The sequence below is a fragment of the Clinocottus analis genome, unplaced genomic scaffold (genome assembly GCF_023055335.1).
Source record: "Clinocottus analis isolate CAN_PGR_092001 unplaced genomic scaffold, fCliAna1.0.p SCAF_5, whole genome shotgun sequence".
Taxonomy (NCBI): Eukaryota; Metazoa; Chordata; class Actinopteri; order Perciformes; family Cottidae; genus Clinocottus; species Clinocottus analis.
The window spans coordinates 651,536-666,607 of record NW_027176207.1 but is presented as its reverse complement, the minus strand read 5'-3'; the positions used below and the strand labels follow the sequence as shown (position 1 = coordinate 666,607).

The window sequence follows — 15,072 nt, the reverse complement described above, 5'->3', positions numbered from 1 at the left end:
ATGACACGATTAATTAGGCGTCAAGAAGAACCCCCGTTCGGCGGCGCTGCAGAATGAGTCGCCGTGTCGAGTCAGTTGGTCTCCTGCTGGCCTGTTGGGCGATAACGCTGAGCAGCTCGGCTCAGATCACATCCCACCGGGACGCCGCGAAAGATGCTGAAACATCAAGCGCACCGTTTCCAACATTAACCTTTTTACTGCAGATTATGAAACAACTAAACCCTCATATTTATAGAATCATCTTCTTTTTTACATCGCCTTCATGTTCTCAGTCACAAACCTGCATGTGTTGTCATGCTATGCTGCATGCAGCACACAATGAAAGGCTGTTTGACATACGTGTAGATGACTGTGTCGCGCTCAGCGTCTTACACGGAGTTAGAAGCACAGAACGCTTCGCCTGTTGTATTTGTTTTGTGTCCTGTGTTCAATCAGAGCGGCTCCATTGAGATGTAGCTTCCATGTCCAGAGTGTGATGGATCATCACGAGAAGCATAAAACACAGCAACACAACATATTTACATGTCTTAGTCCAGAGAAGGGAATGTTTGAAGTTAATCTTGCAGATCGTCTCCAGAGCAGAAGAGTCCCAGCTGACGGCCATGAGGGTCAGGTGGCTGCAGACGTCAGCTGGTCCAGCTGTTTAAAAGCAACACATCCAGGTCCATGGAACTGCTTCTTATTGTGCTCATGTACAGAAACTTAACCCATTAAACCCCACAGGGCAGCATGTTATAGACTACAAGCATGTTTTTAAATATAAATTCACTGCAGTGTAACACAGGAAGAAGAGTCTTTGAGCTCATCTTTCTCTAGCGATAAAAGAAAAATGTTTCTTTTAAACAAAAATGTAAATATAGCTCAATCAGGGTATTTGCACTGTAAGTACATATATATATATATATATATATATATATATATATATATATATATATATATATATATATTTTTTTTTAATGACTCAGTTGAAAGGCTTTGAAAGGGAGGGGACAACATTGATATTGTGAAACAGTGATTGCTGGATGTCTGTTGGTGAGAATCAGTGTTTCTTATTGCAAACAGACAGCGGAGGTGTAATATTATATTATTAATATCATACTCTCCAAATGTTGTACCTTCTGTACTGCCACGCAGTAATCAAGCATTTTATTTTGAAAGGGCTACCAGGGAGCAGTGTGGACTGGAGTCAGTGAGACGACTCATAAATGTTTTGAATATGTATTCAGACCGCATGGCGGCTCAGCGGTTAGCGCTGCGGCGGCGCAGCGAGCTGCTGGAGGCATCTTTGTGTGTTTGACGCGCTCGCTGCATGTCGGGTTTCCTCCCACAGGCCGAAGACATGCAGGTCAACTGGAAACTCTGAATGGGATCGCCCGAAGGTGGGAGCGTGTTCGTCAGTCTACAAGCGAGTTAGCCGCTGACCTGTCCAGAGGGAGAGGTGCATGCTGGGATAAAGGCTCCAGATCAGGCTGAGCATCACATCATAAAATAAACATATAATGTGAAAACATTATTCTGAAAAAAACAAGAGTTTAAAGACTTCGTCCACCTCAGATCGCTGTGATCTGTCTGAAGGTTTCTGGACTACACGTTGAACACAGCAGGTCCTCTGTGTTGTTCCACCTGGTGTTGAAGGTCCTGAAGGACCAGCACAGGCCTCTCCATGGGGGGCGAGCGCCATGCAGGAAGTTCCTCTACATTCACAACCTCTCAGCGGTTGCAATGTGCAGATTTTCATACACCAACCAGTGAAAAGCATGACGATGAGTCCAATTCTGTTCATGTTGTTTGTTATCAGCCATTTAGTGCAATTTAAGTGTGAACCTTTTTAATTGCAACTATCTTTGAGGAGCGTAAGGATTTCTAAATCAACTCAACTATTCACATGTATAGTATGCATGTAAACCGAGGATAAGCTCATCAGTAAACTCAAGATAAAGATTATAAACTTAGGATAAACTCATCAAGCGCAGACGTGATTTCCTGATTTCATCAGAAATCTCGTATTAATGTCGGCTGCAGTTATGAAATGTAATTAAATAAATTCATCAACATTGTGTTGAGTTGGTGTCATTGTGTTTGAGATCTTCTCTTGTTGGTCTGTCCATGCCGAACAAAGACCCCTCTGGTTGTGTAAACCTTTGGTTGTGTAAACCTTTAGTTGTGTAAACCTTTAGTTGTGTAAACCTGTGGTTGTGTAAACCTGTGGTTGTGTAAACCTTTGGTTGTGTAAACCTTTGGCTTCGTAAACCTTTGGTTGTGTAAACCTTTAGTTGTGTAAACCTTTGGTTGTGTAAACCTGAGGTTGTGTAAACCTGTGGTTGTGTAAACCTTTGGCTTTGTAAACCTTTGGTTGTGTAAACCTTTGGCTTTGTAAACCTTTGGTTGTGTGAACGTGTGGTTGTGTAAACCTTTGGCTTTGTAAACCTGTGGTTGTGTAAACCTTTGGTTGTGTAAACCTTTGGCTTTGTAAACCTGTGGTTGTGTAAACCTTTGGCTTTGTAAACCTGTGGTTGTGTAAACCTTTGGCTTTGTAAACCTTTGGCTTTGTAAACCTTTGGCTTTGTAAACCTTTGGTTGTGTGAACGTGTGGTTGTGTGAACGTGTGGTTGTGTAAACCTTTGGTTGTGTAAACCTTTGGTTGTGTGAACCTGTGGTTGTGTAAACCTTTGGCTTTGTAAACCTTTGGCTTTGTAAACCTGTGGTTGTGTAAACCTTTGGCTTTGTAAACCTGTGGTTGTGTAAACCTTTGGCTTTGTAAACCTTTAGTTGTGTGAACGTGTGGTTGTGTAAACCTCTTCTTGAGACTGTGTGCTGGTCTCTCTGCGTGCAGGAAGACTCGATGAGGTCGCTGCATGAACTGCGCTGCGGCTCCTGGACGTAACGTGTTGTTCGGTGTGTTGGTTTCGTGGGAGAAGGCTTCCTCTGCTGAGGGCAGCGGCCATTGGAGGGAAAGCGAGCAGACTGGATGATGGATCATCGCGCTGCTGCAACACTGGAGGAAGATGCTGCACAGTTGCTATGGAACCCTCTGTTGCTAGGCAATGGGTTGATTATCAGAGTTTTTTATATAAGCGGCAGAGCGGTGTTTTCTGTGCCGTCGACCGAATTTGCTTTCCGAACTGACAGGTTTCTACAACTGACAGGATGGATGTGATAACACGACGACGCCGTCCAGCATTCAAATGCAATTCATCCACTTTGATGGAGTCTGAGCTCCACTGGAGACGCAAACGCTGCATATTCACATGAAGTGTGACCGTGGTGAACGGTTTCACTGGAGAGCATCGGCGGTGGGATGAAGCAGCTCTTCTCCTCTCTTGTACACTGTAGAAACCCCGTAGATGTGATGTCTCGCTTCCTCAAGGAGCTCTTTAATCTGATTTCATCACGTACCGCTGAACGCAACGAGACGTCTTCTCCTCGGCTGAAAACTCATTTTTCTTGGCACAAGTACAGAATCAACCCAGATATGCCAAAAGATTTAACTCAGCCCCTAATCTCAGCACCTGTTTGCTGGTAATTTATGCTGCTCCATTTATTAAAATATCCAATTTATAAGCAGTGGAGATGGTGAGGGAATATCATAATGTTGCCCTCTTGTGGCTGCATTCACATCTCAGACTGATTGAGCTTTTTATAAGTGGAGAAAGTAATCAGTCTGTTTTAAACATGTTTGATGCAGATTTTGCAGTGTCCCTCTCTTTTGTTGTTATGAGATTAAAGGGTTGAAAGTCACTGCAACGTCTAAAAGACGACATTACTGTTGTTCACAGAGCAATAAAATACTAATGTAATATCTTATTGAGGTTTGCAAAAGTCCAAGTTGACCAAATGTGAAGCTGAAGCAATGGATACGAGATCTCTGCATCATCCTCATGCTCTCACCGCCGGCCCTCATGATGAAGCAGCTCTCATTCAGATAGAAGACATTACATTATATATATATATATATATATATATATTTATATATATATATATATATATATATATATATATATATATATACATAATGTTATATTAGACCGAAGCTCACGTCGGCCTCCCTGCGGCCAGAGGAAGCAAAGGCCGACGTGTCCTGACGAACTCCATCAGAAACCAAAAGATGTGGTGATGCTTCTCTTATCAGCAAGCTAAAAGTCAGCTGGCCAACACGTGAATGTCACGCGTGTCATCTCGAGTGTGTAACATTCTAATGAAGAAACCAAAGTCAGAGATAGAAGAAGTTGTTCATGTCTGCATGTTTAACCTCTGAGGAACAAATAGACCTTTGAGGTTAATCCGTAATAAAAGCATGTTGTTTGTGAACCTGTCCGGCGTGCGGCTGCGCCCTCAGACGGCGGCCTGCGAGCGCGTTCAGTCCTCGCCATGCCTCCCGTGCAGCCGCCTCCACGCCTCGGCCTGTCGCTGGCATCTCGGTGGCACGCAGAGGCTTTCTGGATGTGCTCCATTCTGCGTACAACCCAGAGTCACGTCTGAAACGTGTTAGAGTTCTACACCAATGACACGTCTACGGTCTGGAGATGTCAGACGTGCTGCGGGAGGCAGATGACCACTCCTTCACACTTTACTAGCATTGTTTTCATAAGCACTTCCAGTACCAGGGAAATCATTAAATAGGCCAGCCTCACCGCCCACTACAGTTTAGCTCGTCTGCCCCGAGGCGAGAGGAGACTGTCAGACTAGAAGCTGAATGTGGCGCCACGTTGTTGGAGCTGAGAGGACGGCACACATACAGAACAGGCGGAGAAGGAACAGATAGGATCACTAAATAAATAACAAAAAGCAACTGTCAACACGGAGCGGAAACTCGGCGAGACGCTGCACCGGCTGGTTCTCGATCCATCGAGGGATTCCAGACCTGGAACCCGGCGGCGGTCGTCATCGCGAGGTTCCCGACCTCGCCGCTAATTCCCTCATCCGTGATCCGGGTCGATCATGCGACGCAGACAAACACTTTGGACGTCGTGGGGATGGCGTAATAATTGTAAACTGTTACCGAGGGGATCATCAGGCGGGCAGCGCCGTCCAGTAAGCACCTAATGTAAATGTTACAGCGAGGAGTAGCAGCCATGCTAGTATTAATAAGGAGGCATTTCCCAATAAAGATAAGAGGAATTAGGCCCATGACACCCAGAAGGCTGAGCAGTAGTTATTTCCCTGCTCACAATATGGACACAATTCCATCAAGCTCTGCTTTTTTAAGAGTGAATGCCATTTTATTATGCAATAAAACACCGTTTGTTTTTGATGTGTTGTTTAATTGATCACCTTTAGTTCTGCTCCACGGCCCTTTTGGGACAAGGTACTGTCAAAGTCATCATTTACTCTGTAACAGGATATCTGATGAGGTCATAATATCCAGGGAAGCCAAACCGTTACGCAATCGCAGGGATTGATCATGAAGAATGATTTTGTTGCGGGACTAGTTAGTGTTGGTTAAATGTCTCAGGACATGAAACCTGTTGGTACAACACCAACCGGTTGGATGAATAGAAAACGATGAGGCGGTTTCTCCACCCTGCTGCACCGAGGGATCAATATCTCAGAGGAGGGCTTGGTGGCCGTTGGTCACACAGTCGGCTCTCTGGTTGTGTTTAACACGATGACCTGAGAGACAGAAGCTCTGCTGCCGGACGCTGAATGAGACCTGAGCACATTTCACATGAGGGCTGAAGCCTCAGAACTGTGTATTATTTTGGATGTATGATTTATTATTGATTGATTGACTGTCCGATGCAGGAATTGGATTGGGAATTAAATGGATAGATAGTTGCCATGGCAATTCTTGTAAGGGTGGAAGAAATGTAAGAGCATGTCATCACAGAACGGACTCCTACTTTAATAAATGTGTTTTCAGGTTCTGTCGTTGCTCATCGAGAGACAGCAGCAGCGCTCACACCTCTCAACTGTTGCACCGATGGAACAAACCGGTTCATTAGTGAGCTGTAGATGAGACGATGTCAGCAGTTGTGATGCTAAGCTAAGCTAACAGACTGTTGCTGTGTATTCACCCGACAGACATACAAATAGAACGGTGAGAATCTAGCGAGAAAGCGAACGAGCGAGTTTAAAGGAATCACTGCAAAACACCTGGTTGTGTCCGTCTGCTCAGTGTGACTGGCTGTTGGGCTCCAGTAGACATGTGGACGCTCGTGTCAGCCGTCCACATGAACTGGTAGAAGGACCCTGAGATGTAAACGCTGCTCCAAAGTGAAATCTCTTCATTCCTTAAATACACACATGAAGAGATTAGTTCCCACTTCTTCTCTTGTCGTGTCGTTCTGGTGCTTTTGGGGCGAACATCCACCAGTAGCTCCTCCCTCTGCATTCCCATGTCACAGTGCATGCTGGCGGCGTGCATGCTGGCAGCACGTGTAGCTCGTCCTCTGCCACGCCTCAGGTGGTCAGAAACCCCACAGGCACCTTTTATTTTGTCAGATTTCAGTGAGTGTGTTGTGTTGTGTTGTGTTGTGTTGTGTTGTGTTGTGTGTCGCTGTGCCCGCGCTGCGTTCAGGAGGGGAAGCTGGTCCACGATTAGAGATCAGCGCTTATTGTTTCTTTGTCTATTTAGTTTAATGGACTCACTTCTAAGCGGCCGGTCAACAGAAAGCTGTTCCTGTTGTGAAGTTGGCCTGACATTGGTACGAAGTCAGACGCAGGTTGACTCATTCTCTGGATTCTTGGAAAAGTAGTGGAACCTGTGATGTGATGATTGTTCAGAGACAATACGGTTTGCTGGGGACGGCGTGTTCTGGTTCAGCCCAGACAACAGGACTGAAGGAGACGGCAGCTGCTCATTACTTTGCTTTTATATCCAAATATTAAGTGGTAAAAAATAAATCAAGCATTTTCTGGACGATGTTGTGAATGCTGGTTGACAGTGAAGGTAAAAAAAATGCTTATTTAAAGATGTGAAGGCGAGTTATTGTTCTGCCAACGAGTGAAGTACAAGTACAGGTAGAGTTCTGTGACAGAGTGAGCGCTCTGTTTCACGAAAGATGGGTCAAAATATGCAGAGAGAGAGAGAGAGAGAGAGAGAGAGACAGAGAGAGAGAGAGAGAGAGAGAGAGAGAGAGAGAGAGAGAGAGAGAGAGAGAGAGAGAGAGAGAGACAGAGAGAGAGAGAGAGAGAGAGAGAGAGAGAGAGAGAGAGAGAGAGAGATTTGATGCTTTCTGTTTTCATCTAGTGAACAAATGTACTTTGACGTCTCCGGGGAGAACTGTTACTGGTTGCCTTCACAAAGTGCGATGAAGATGGCTCGACTTTCTCCCTTCTTTTTTTTTTAAAGACGGGTCAGGGAATATGACAAAGCTGCAGGGCATTGAGCGTCGTGGGTGGAGTGGAGGGGAAGGAAATGGGATTACAGAATCTAACAGGGAGGAGATGAGCCTCTTCTTCTGTCCTCACTGAAGTGGTTCGCTGGTTAATATTTTAGAACAAGTATTTGAAGGGAAACATCATAATGAAGCGATATCTGCAGGAAGGAACGCACGTGGCTTCAGTCATTCAGATGGAGCGCATGTGCGCCGCGCATCATCGTTTTCATGAACTATTTGTGCTGTTTGGTTGTGTTGCGGTCAGCGTGCCCACTCCCATGATGCATCAGTGGAGCTGAACTCAGAACAGAAAGGCCCAGAGCTTTACAGCAGGAGTTCTGTGTGCCTCTTAACGCTGTGATGTCACAGACGAGTACAGTCACGACTGTCTCCCCTCAGGCTTCGGGGGAGTATTTCCTGACCCTAATACCTCAGAGCTCAGGATAGTACAGCAGGCGACGTACAGTAGCTTTGTTTGCAGCGGAGCTCACAGATACATGACACAACTGAGTTTCATTTAGAGGTTTATCAAAGTATTGGACCGGTTCAGATCATGAATAACGCATTAAATCAGCTGTACGGCTGCTGCCCTCACCCTCCATCAGAGTGCGTCGGTGCTTCTTATATTTCTGTCTCCAGTGAAGTGAGGAGCCGCTGGAGAGCACCAACGCGACTCCATCCACTCCTTAGCGTGTGCAGAAATCACCCGACACGCAGCTGCCACATGTTTTTTGTTTTTTTCAAGCAATTAGCATGTTATAAGCCCAGGTGGTGTTCAGCACATGCATGCCGATAGCTGCTTGGAGTTCAGATGATTCCAGCACTGAAACGTGCGCAGTGAGTTCATTCTGGGCTGTTAATGTGTATTCATGGGATGTTTGAGGCAAACAGTCCGTAACGCACGAGACGCCTCACCTCTGTGAGTCAGTCATTTGTGTTGATGCAGACAGACTGAGACTCAGACTGAGACTCAGACTAAGACTCAGACTGAGACTCAGACTGACACTCAGTCTGAGTCTCAGACTAAGACTCAGACTAAGACTCAGACTTAGACTCAGACTTAGACTCAGACTGAGACTCAGACTGAGACTCAGACTTAGACTCAGACTGAGACTCAGACTGAGACTCAGACTGAGACTCAGACTGAGACTCAGACTTAGACTCAGACTGAGACTCAGACTGAGACTCAGACTGAGACTCAGACTGAGACTCAGACTTAGACTCAGACTGAGACTCAGACTGAGACTCAGACTAAGACTCAGACTTAGACTCAGACTGAGACTCAGACTGAGACTCAGACTAAGACTCAGACTTAGACTCAGACTGAGACTCAGACTGAGACTCAGACTAAGACTCAGACTAAGACTTAGACTCAGACTTAGACTCAGACTGAGACTCAGACTTAGACTCAGACTTAGACTCAGACTCAGACTAAGACTCAGACTGAGACTCAGACTTAGACTCAGACTCAGACTCAGTCTCAGACTCAGACTCAGACTGAGACTGAGACGTAGACTCAGACTTAGACTCAGACTTAGACTGAGACTCAGACTGAGACTCAGACTGAGACTCAGACTTAGACTCAGACTTAGACTCAGACTTAGACTCAGACTAAGACTCAGACTGAGACTCAGACTTAGACTCAGACTCAGACTCAGTCTCAGACTCAGACTCAGACTGAGACTGAGACTCAGTCTCAGACTCAGTCTCAGACTCAGACTCAGACTCATAATCAGTCTCAGACTCAGACTCAGACTCAGTCTCAGACTCAGTCTCAGACTCAGACTCAGACTGAGTCTTAGACTAAGACTCAGACTTAGACTCAGACTTAGACTCAGACTGAGACTCAGACTAAGACTCAGACTGAGACTCAGTCTCAGACTCAGACTCAGACTGAGACTGAGACTAGTCTCAGACTCAGACTCAGACTCAGACTGAAACTCAGTCTCAGACTCATACTCAGTCTCAGACTCAGTCTCAGACTCAGTCTCAGTCTCAGACTCAGTCTCAGACCCCCCCGCGGTGAACCACCTGTTCACGCCATGTTTGCTTTGGGCCGAGAGACGAGGTCGGACCGCTCGGGGAGCTCGGACCCCGTTTGGTTTCATACGAGGCCGAGCGCCGGCATCCAGTGAAATGTGCTGACGCACAACTATGAAACCAAGTGAGCGTCACACAACTCTCACCTGAATGACAAAAATACTATTTTCTTTCTTTATAACAAAATAGTTTATGAAGTTTCCACTTTGTAATTGTTCGTCAAGCAAAATGCTGTCAAGTCATTTTCATTGATAGTTTTTTAAACAGAATGTTTCTCTTATTTCATAGGATGTGTACGATGCGCTGCTTTCTGCAGACACACAATGTGTGTGTCTGCTGTCATCTCAGGGTGAACACTGGTTAACGAGGGCAAAGTGCAGCTGACAGCTTTGATTGTATTTTTAGCATATCAAATAAAAAACAGACGTGGAGCCATATGGCCTTTTCATGCACTCAGACTCTTTATTGAGGTTATATTGTCAATTTTTATACATTGTCAAACATATTCCTGGATCTGAACTGTGCACGTCCTCAACCCATAAACGTCACCGTGACACCAGCTGTCGACAGGAACTGTCAAGATCTTCTCCTCCCGTTCTTTTTGCATTTCAAAGCGTTTTATTTTGAGAGGGTTCAGAAGAAAGGCGTAGATGTGATCCGCTATATGTTAAAAACCCTGGACAGCACATCCATCAGCTGAGCCCAGACATGTGTCAGCTGATCTTCTGGGAGTCACAGCGGCCCAGAAGAGCCTGCACCTCGTGATGAAGACTCCTATAACTCTTGCTTCAGCTCACGCCTGTGAGGGGAAGGAGAGCTCCTTTTGAAGAAGAGAGGACGTGTGGAAACAGGAGATCCAAACAGATGTGCAAGGACAAACAGCGACTAGCTGCTTTTGATCAGGATGCTGAGGAAAGTGTTTCTGGTCATCATTGTCTTCTGTTTAGTTCCTGCTGTGTGAGTCAGAGCTCTGCAAGAGGGGGAGGAAGAGGAAAGGCTCATAAATATAATGTTTAAATTGGAGTAAAAGCAGCTTCTGCACCGCTTGATTGTGATGATACATGCAAAAGGTGCATATTGAAGTACAGCTGTTTCCGTGTTGTTTATGATCCTTATGCTAATGTCATTTCCACGGCGATGCCGCGTAACATTATCTGAATATACTGATTCAGCAGCGCCTCGTAAACCAATCACTGGAACGCTTCTGCTGGTTCTGTTCTCTGCGTCAGCACTTCATATTTTGTGGCCCGATCATTTTCACAGAAGCAATGTGAGGCGGACACGGATGGAAGAGGAAGAGGGGGAGATGAAGAGAGGGGGGGGGGTTCAGGAGATACAGATAACATTGGAACTAAAAATGCACGGAAGGACATATAGTTGGGAATGATAAAACACTGAGCGTCCACGTGAAAAATAAATAAAAAGCTCTTGGCTCATGAGTCCGCTGCCTCGGGAAACAGCTGCTCAAGCTTGTCTTTATTCTGCTGCATGCGAGGAAAAGTACCGAGTAAAGAGCAGATGAAAGAAAGACAAACAGGGCTGTGAATAGACTCCAGCCCGCGCTGCAGTTCTGCTTCAGCTTCTTCAGCGTTACTGTCTGTGTTGACCGAGCAGATGTCCTGGTTCTCTCTGTGTGAACATCTGCAGGTCCGTCGGCATCGGAGGCCTTTAGTTCCTGAGTGAAGTCCGTTTGAACTGCTTTCAAGAGGAGTTTGGTAGCATTAAAGCGTCTGTACGCTGCACCTCCTGTTGGCTCTTCAGCTCCATCAGTTAACACGGGTTCTTGTCCCTGAGGACTCATCAACGTAAATAGGTTCCTGAGAGCGTAATATTTTAATTAATACATTAATATGTTTATTTGCATTTACTCTCATCTGAAAAGCGCTGAAAACAAATAAAGTAATTAACTCCAGGTTCATCTTGAATGGCAATCATTCAAAATGTGTTTGAAGCTCATAGATGTGAAGCGTGTTATTGAATATGTTGCACACGGGCTCATCCGTGTGATCGTACACAACGTCACGCGTCATGTCTGAAGGCTCCCGTGCACGGCTCCGGTGAGTGTGTGCACGGCTCCGGTGAGTGTGTGCACGGCTCCGGTGAGTGTGTGCACGGCTCCGGTGAGTGTGTGCACGGCTCCGGTGAGTGTGTGCACGGCTCCGGTGAGTGTGTGTGCACGGTGAATGGATAATCCTTGTGACTCTTGCGTGGGCTGAGTGTTATCTGCACATGTAAGGAGACGTGTGCTGAGCTGTTTACATGTCTGCAGCGTGTCCTGTCATCATGTAAACGAGACAGGCTGCTCTTCCTGGTCCTTGCTACCACAGAAATTAGGATGGATGAGTGCATTTCCCCGTGTTGTTTCACAAGCGTACGCTGAGAGGAGCTGGTCTTTACTTCATGTACACTCTCTGAACAGCAGAAGAAAAAAAAACAATTTAAATTTTTCATCAGCGTGGTTTAACATGTGCAAATAATGCAAAATGCAAAGCTTCTGTCGGACGTTGGATTGTAACAAGACTGCTGCAGTCAGGTGTGTGAGGGGAACTCTTCCTCTGAGCTGCAAACATTCTGCACGGCGCTAAACCTGAACGTGACATCACGATGTACTTTGCATTCACACCTCCCTGACGCCTTGTGCTCTGCTCCCTCAGGTCCTCCAGTCATCGTAGGAATGAGCATCAACATAGCGAGCATCGACTCCATCTCAGAAGTCAACATGGTAGGTGACAAAGCTCTGCGGCTGTGATCCCTCACCGGCCTCCACCATTGTGATCGAACACGACCGAGTGGGCCAGGCCTGGAGCTGCTGATGTGCTGCTCACACTGCACCCTTACACCCTTATGTCCTTACACACTGCACCCTTACACCCTTATGTCCTTACACACTGCACCCTTACACCCTTATGTCCTTACACACTGTACCCTTACACCCTTATGTCCTTACACACTGTACCCTTACACCTTTATGTCCTTACACACTGCACCCTTACACCCTTTTATCCTTACACACTGCACCCTTACACCCATATATCCTTACACACTGCACCCTTACACTCTTATATCCTTACACACTGCACCCTTACACCCTTATGTCCTTACACACTGCACCCTTACACCCTTATGTCCTTACACACTGCACCCTTACACCCTTATGTCCTTACACACTGTACCCTTACACCCTTATGTCCTTACACACTGTACCCTTACACCTTTATGCCCTTACACACTGCACCCTTACACCCTCATATCCTTACACACTGCACCCTTACACCCTTATGTCCTTACACACTGCACCCTTACACCCATATGTCCTTACACACTGCACCCTTACACCCTCATATCCTTACACACTGCACCCTTACACCCTTATGTCCTTACACACTGCACCCTTACACCCTTATGTCCTTACACACTGCACCCTTACACCCTCATATCCTTACACACTGCACCCTTACACCCTTATGTCCTTACACACTGCACCCTTACACCCTTATGTCCTTACACACTGCACCCTTACACCTTTATGTCCTTACACACTGCACCCTTACACCCTTTTATCCTTACACACTGCACCCTTACACCCATATGTCCTTACACACTGTACCCTTACACCCTTATGTCCTTACACACTGTACCCTTACACCCTTATATCCTTACACACTGCACCCTTACACCCTTTTATCCTTACACACTGCACCCTTACACCCATATGTCCTTACACACTGTACCCTTACACCCTTATGTCCTTACACACTGTACCCTTACACCTTTATGTCCTTACACACTGTACCCTTACACCCTTATGTCCTTACACACTGTACCCTTACACCCTTATGTCCTTACACACTGTACCCTTACACCCTTATACCCTTACACACTGTACCCTTACACCCTTATGTCCTTAAACACTGTACCCTTACACCCTTATGTCCTTACACGCTGTACCCTTACACCCTTATATCCTTACACACTGCACCCTTACACCCTTTTATCCTTACACACTGCACCCTTACACCCTTATATCCTTACACACTGCACCCTTACACCCTTATATCCTTACACACTGTACCTTTACACCCGTCAGGCAGCGTAATCTCTCACAGAGACGTTTGAGCAGTCAGGAAGCAAGATGGCCGCCGCCTGAGTGACATCATTCAGTTTCATGGCACGCTGTTTATTGCTTTATTTCTTTATTTACGTTACATTTCATTTAGCTGACGCTTGACTCCTCCCATTTGGTGCGGCAGATTTCCTTTTTTACACGTTTTATACTTTTCTTTTTTCGGTTGATTCGTGTCTTTCTGGTCTGAACCGAATGATGCTCGACCTGTTGAGTCCACAGCGGCTTCTCTCTTTGATATGTTCATGATCTACTTGAGATGTCTTTGATCATGAGATCATAGCAGGAACATAGGAACCTCTTTTATGATAAATCAAATGAATGATAATTTGTATGAAGGGTATATATTTATTTATATAATGAACAAACCTGCTCTTACATATTAAACAAAGAGCACATGAAATGATGTTTGTCATCGTCTTTCTGGAGACACTCGAGGGTCACGAGAGGTTCTGCTTTTGTCAAACTGATTTACATTTCTGCATCTTACATGCAGCAATGTTATCGACAGATTTGATGGAAGGACTGAGTTGTTCTCAGCAGAGCTGCTCATTCTCTTCATGAGCGGTTCTGTTCAACACGACACTTATTGCATTAATTACACAACACAATGGAAGGTTTGTGTTAATAACTGATGCCCATTCATATGACAGCGTTTCATACTTTCATACTTTCTCTCACTAAACATCTTGAACATTAGAGAAATGAATACTACAGATTAAATATTGACTTGTAAACTGTTAGAAGAGTCCAGGACAGAGACAGTTGTGTGTCACCAGTGAAGTGTTGTTGTGTGTCAGGATCCTCCATCGCTGTGCTGATAGTTTACAGACTTCCTTCAGTCAGGAATGTTTCACCAGACATTTACAAGACATGTTTCCATTAATATGTTTTAATACGTCTGCTGGTACACGCCGCCCTGTTTGTGTTCTCGTACATTGTGTTACCGTCTTTCAATTGTGACTTTAGGATCGACAAAGATATCACAAAGGTTGTGTTGTACCTGTGATATCATGTGCGAGCACGTGTTACCTTCATCTAGATGAACCTCAACATGAAGAGCTCACCTGTCAGACGATAGCTTGTTCTTGTTGCTAAGTGTCCGTTAGCTTGTAGCTCATGACCTCAGCTGAGTTGTTGTGTTGTTGTGTGTCTCCTCCGCAGGACTACACCATCACAATGTATTTCCAGCAGAGCTGGCGGGACAAGCGCTTGGCCTACAGCGAGATGAAGCTGAACCTGACTCTGGACAACCGCGTGGCGGACCAGCTCTGGCTCCCCGACACCTACTTCCTGAACGACAAGAAGTCCTTTCTGCACGGCGTGACGGTGAAGAACCGGATGATCCGCCTGCACCCGGACGGCACGGTGCTGTACGGGCTGAGGTGAGGACCTTTACTCTGGAGAGTCAACACCGTGAATGCGTTGTGTTGCTTTCCGTCCTGTTTCGCTGTCTCCGCTCAACAGCTTTCACCTGAACGACTCGTCCTGCAGGACGCAAAGATTTAGAAAATAATGAATTCGATCGTTCTTTTTAATTCACACAAGACAGCTGTGTTCCTCAGAAGTGAGACATGTAAAGTAAAGGTC

At 45.7% G+C, this 15,072-nt stretch overlaps 1 protein-coding gene across 4 annotated transcripts in view; it reads left to right on the top strand.

Annotated features, from left to right (window-relative positions):
- The window catches only part of gabrb4 (gamma-aminobutyric acid type A receptor subunit beta4), a 52,702-nt gene that overhangs the window by 22,286 nt on the left and 15,344 nt on the right, over window positions 1-15,072 (top strand). For all 4 annotated transcript variants that reach the window (XM_068599889.1, XM_068599890.1, XM_068599888.1 and 1 more), the window contains 2 exons: window positions 12,014-12,081; window positions 14,647-14,867. In XM_068599889.1, coding sequence (XP_068455990.1) covers window positions 12,014-12,081; window positions 14,647-14,867 — 289 coding nt within the window. The remainder of the gene's footprint in view (window positions 1-12,013; window positions 12,082-14,646; window positions 14,868-15,072) is intronic.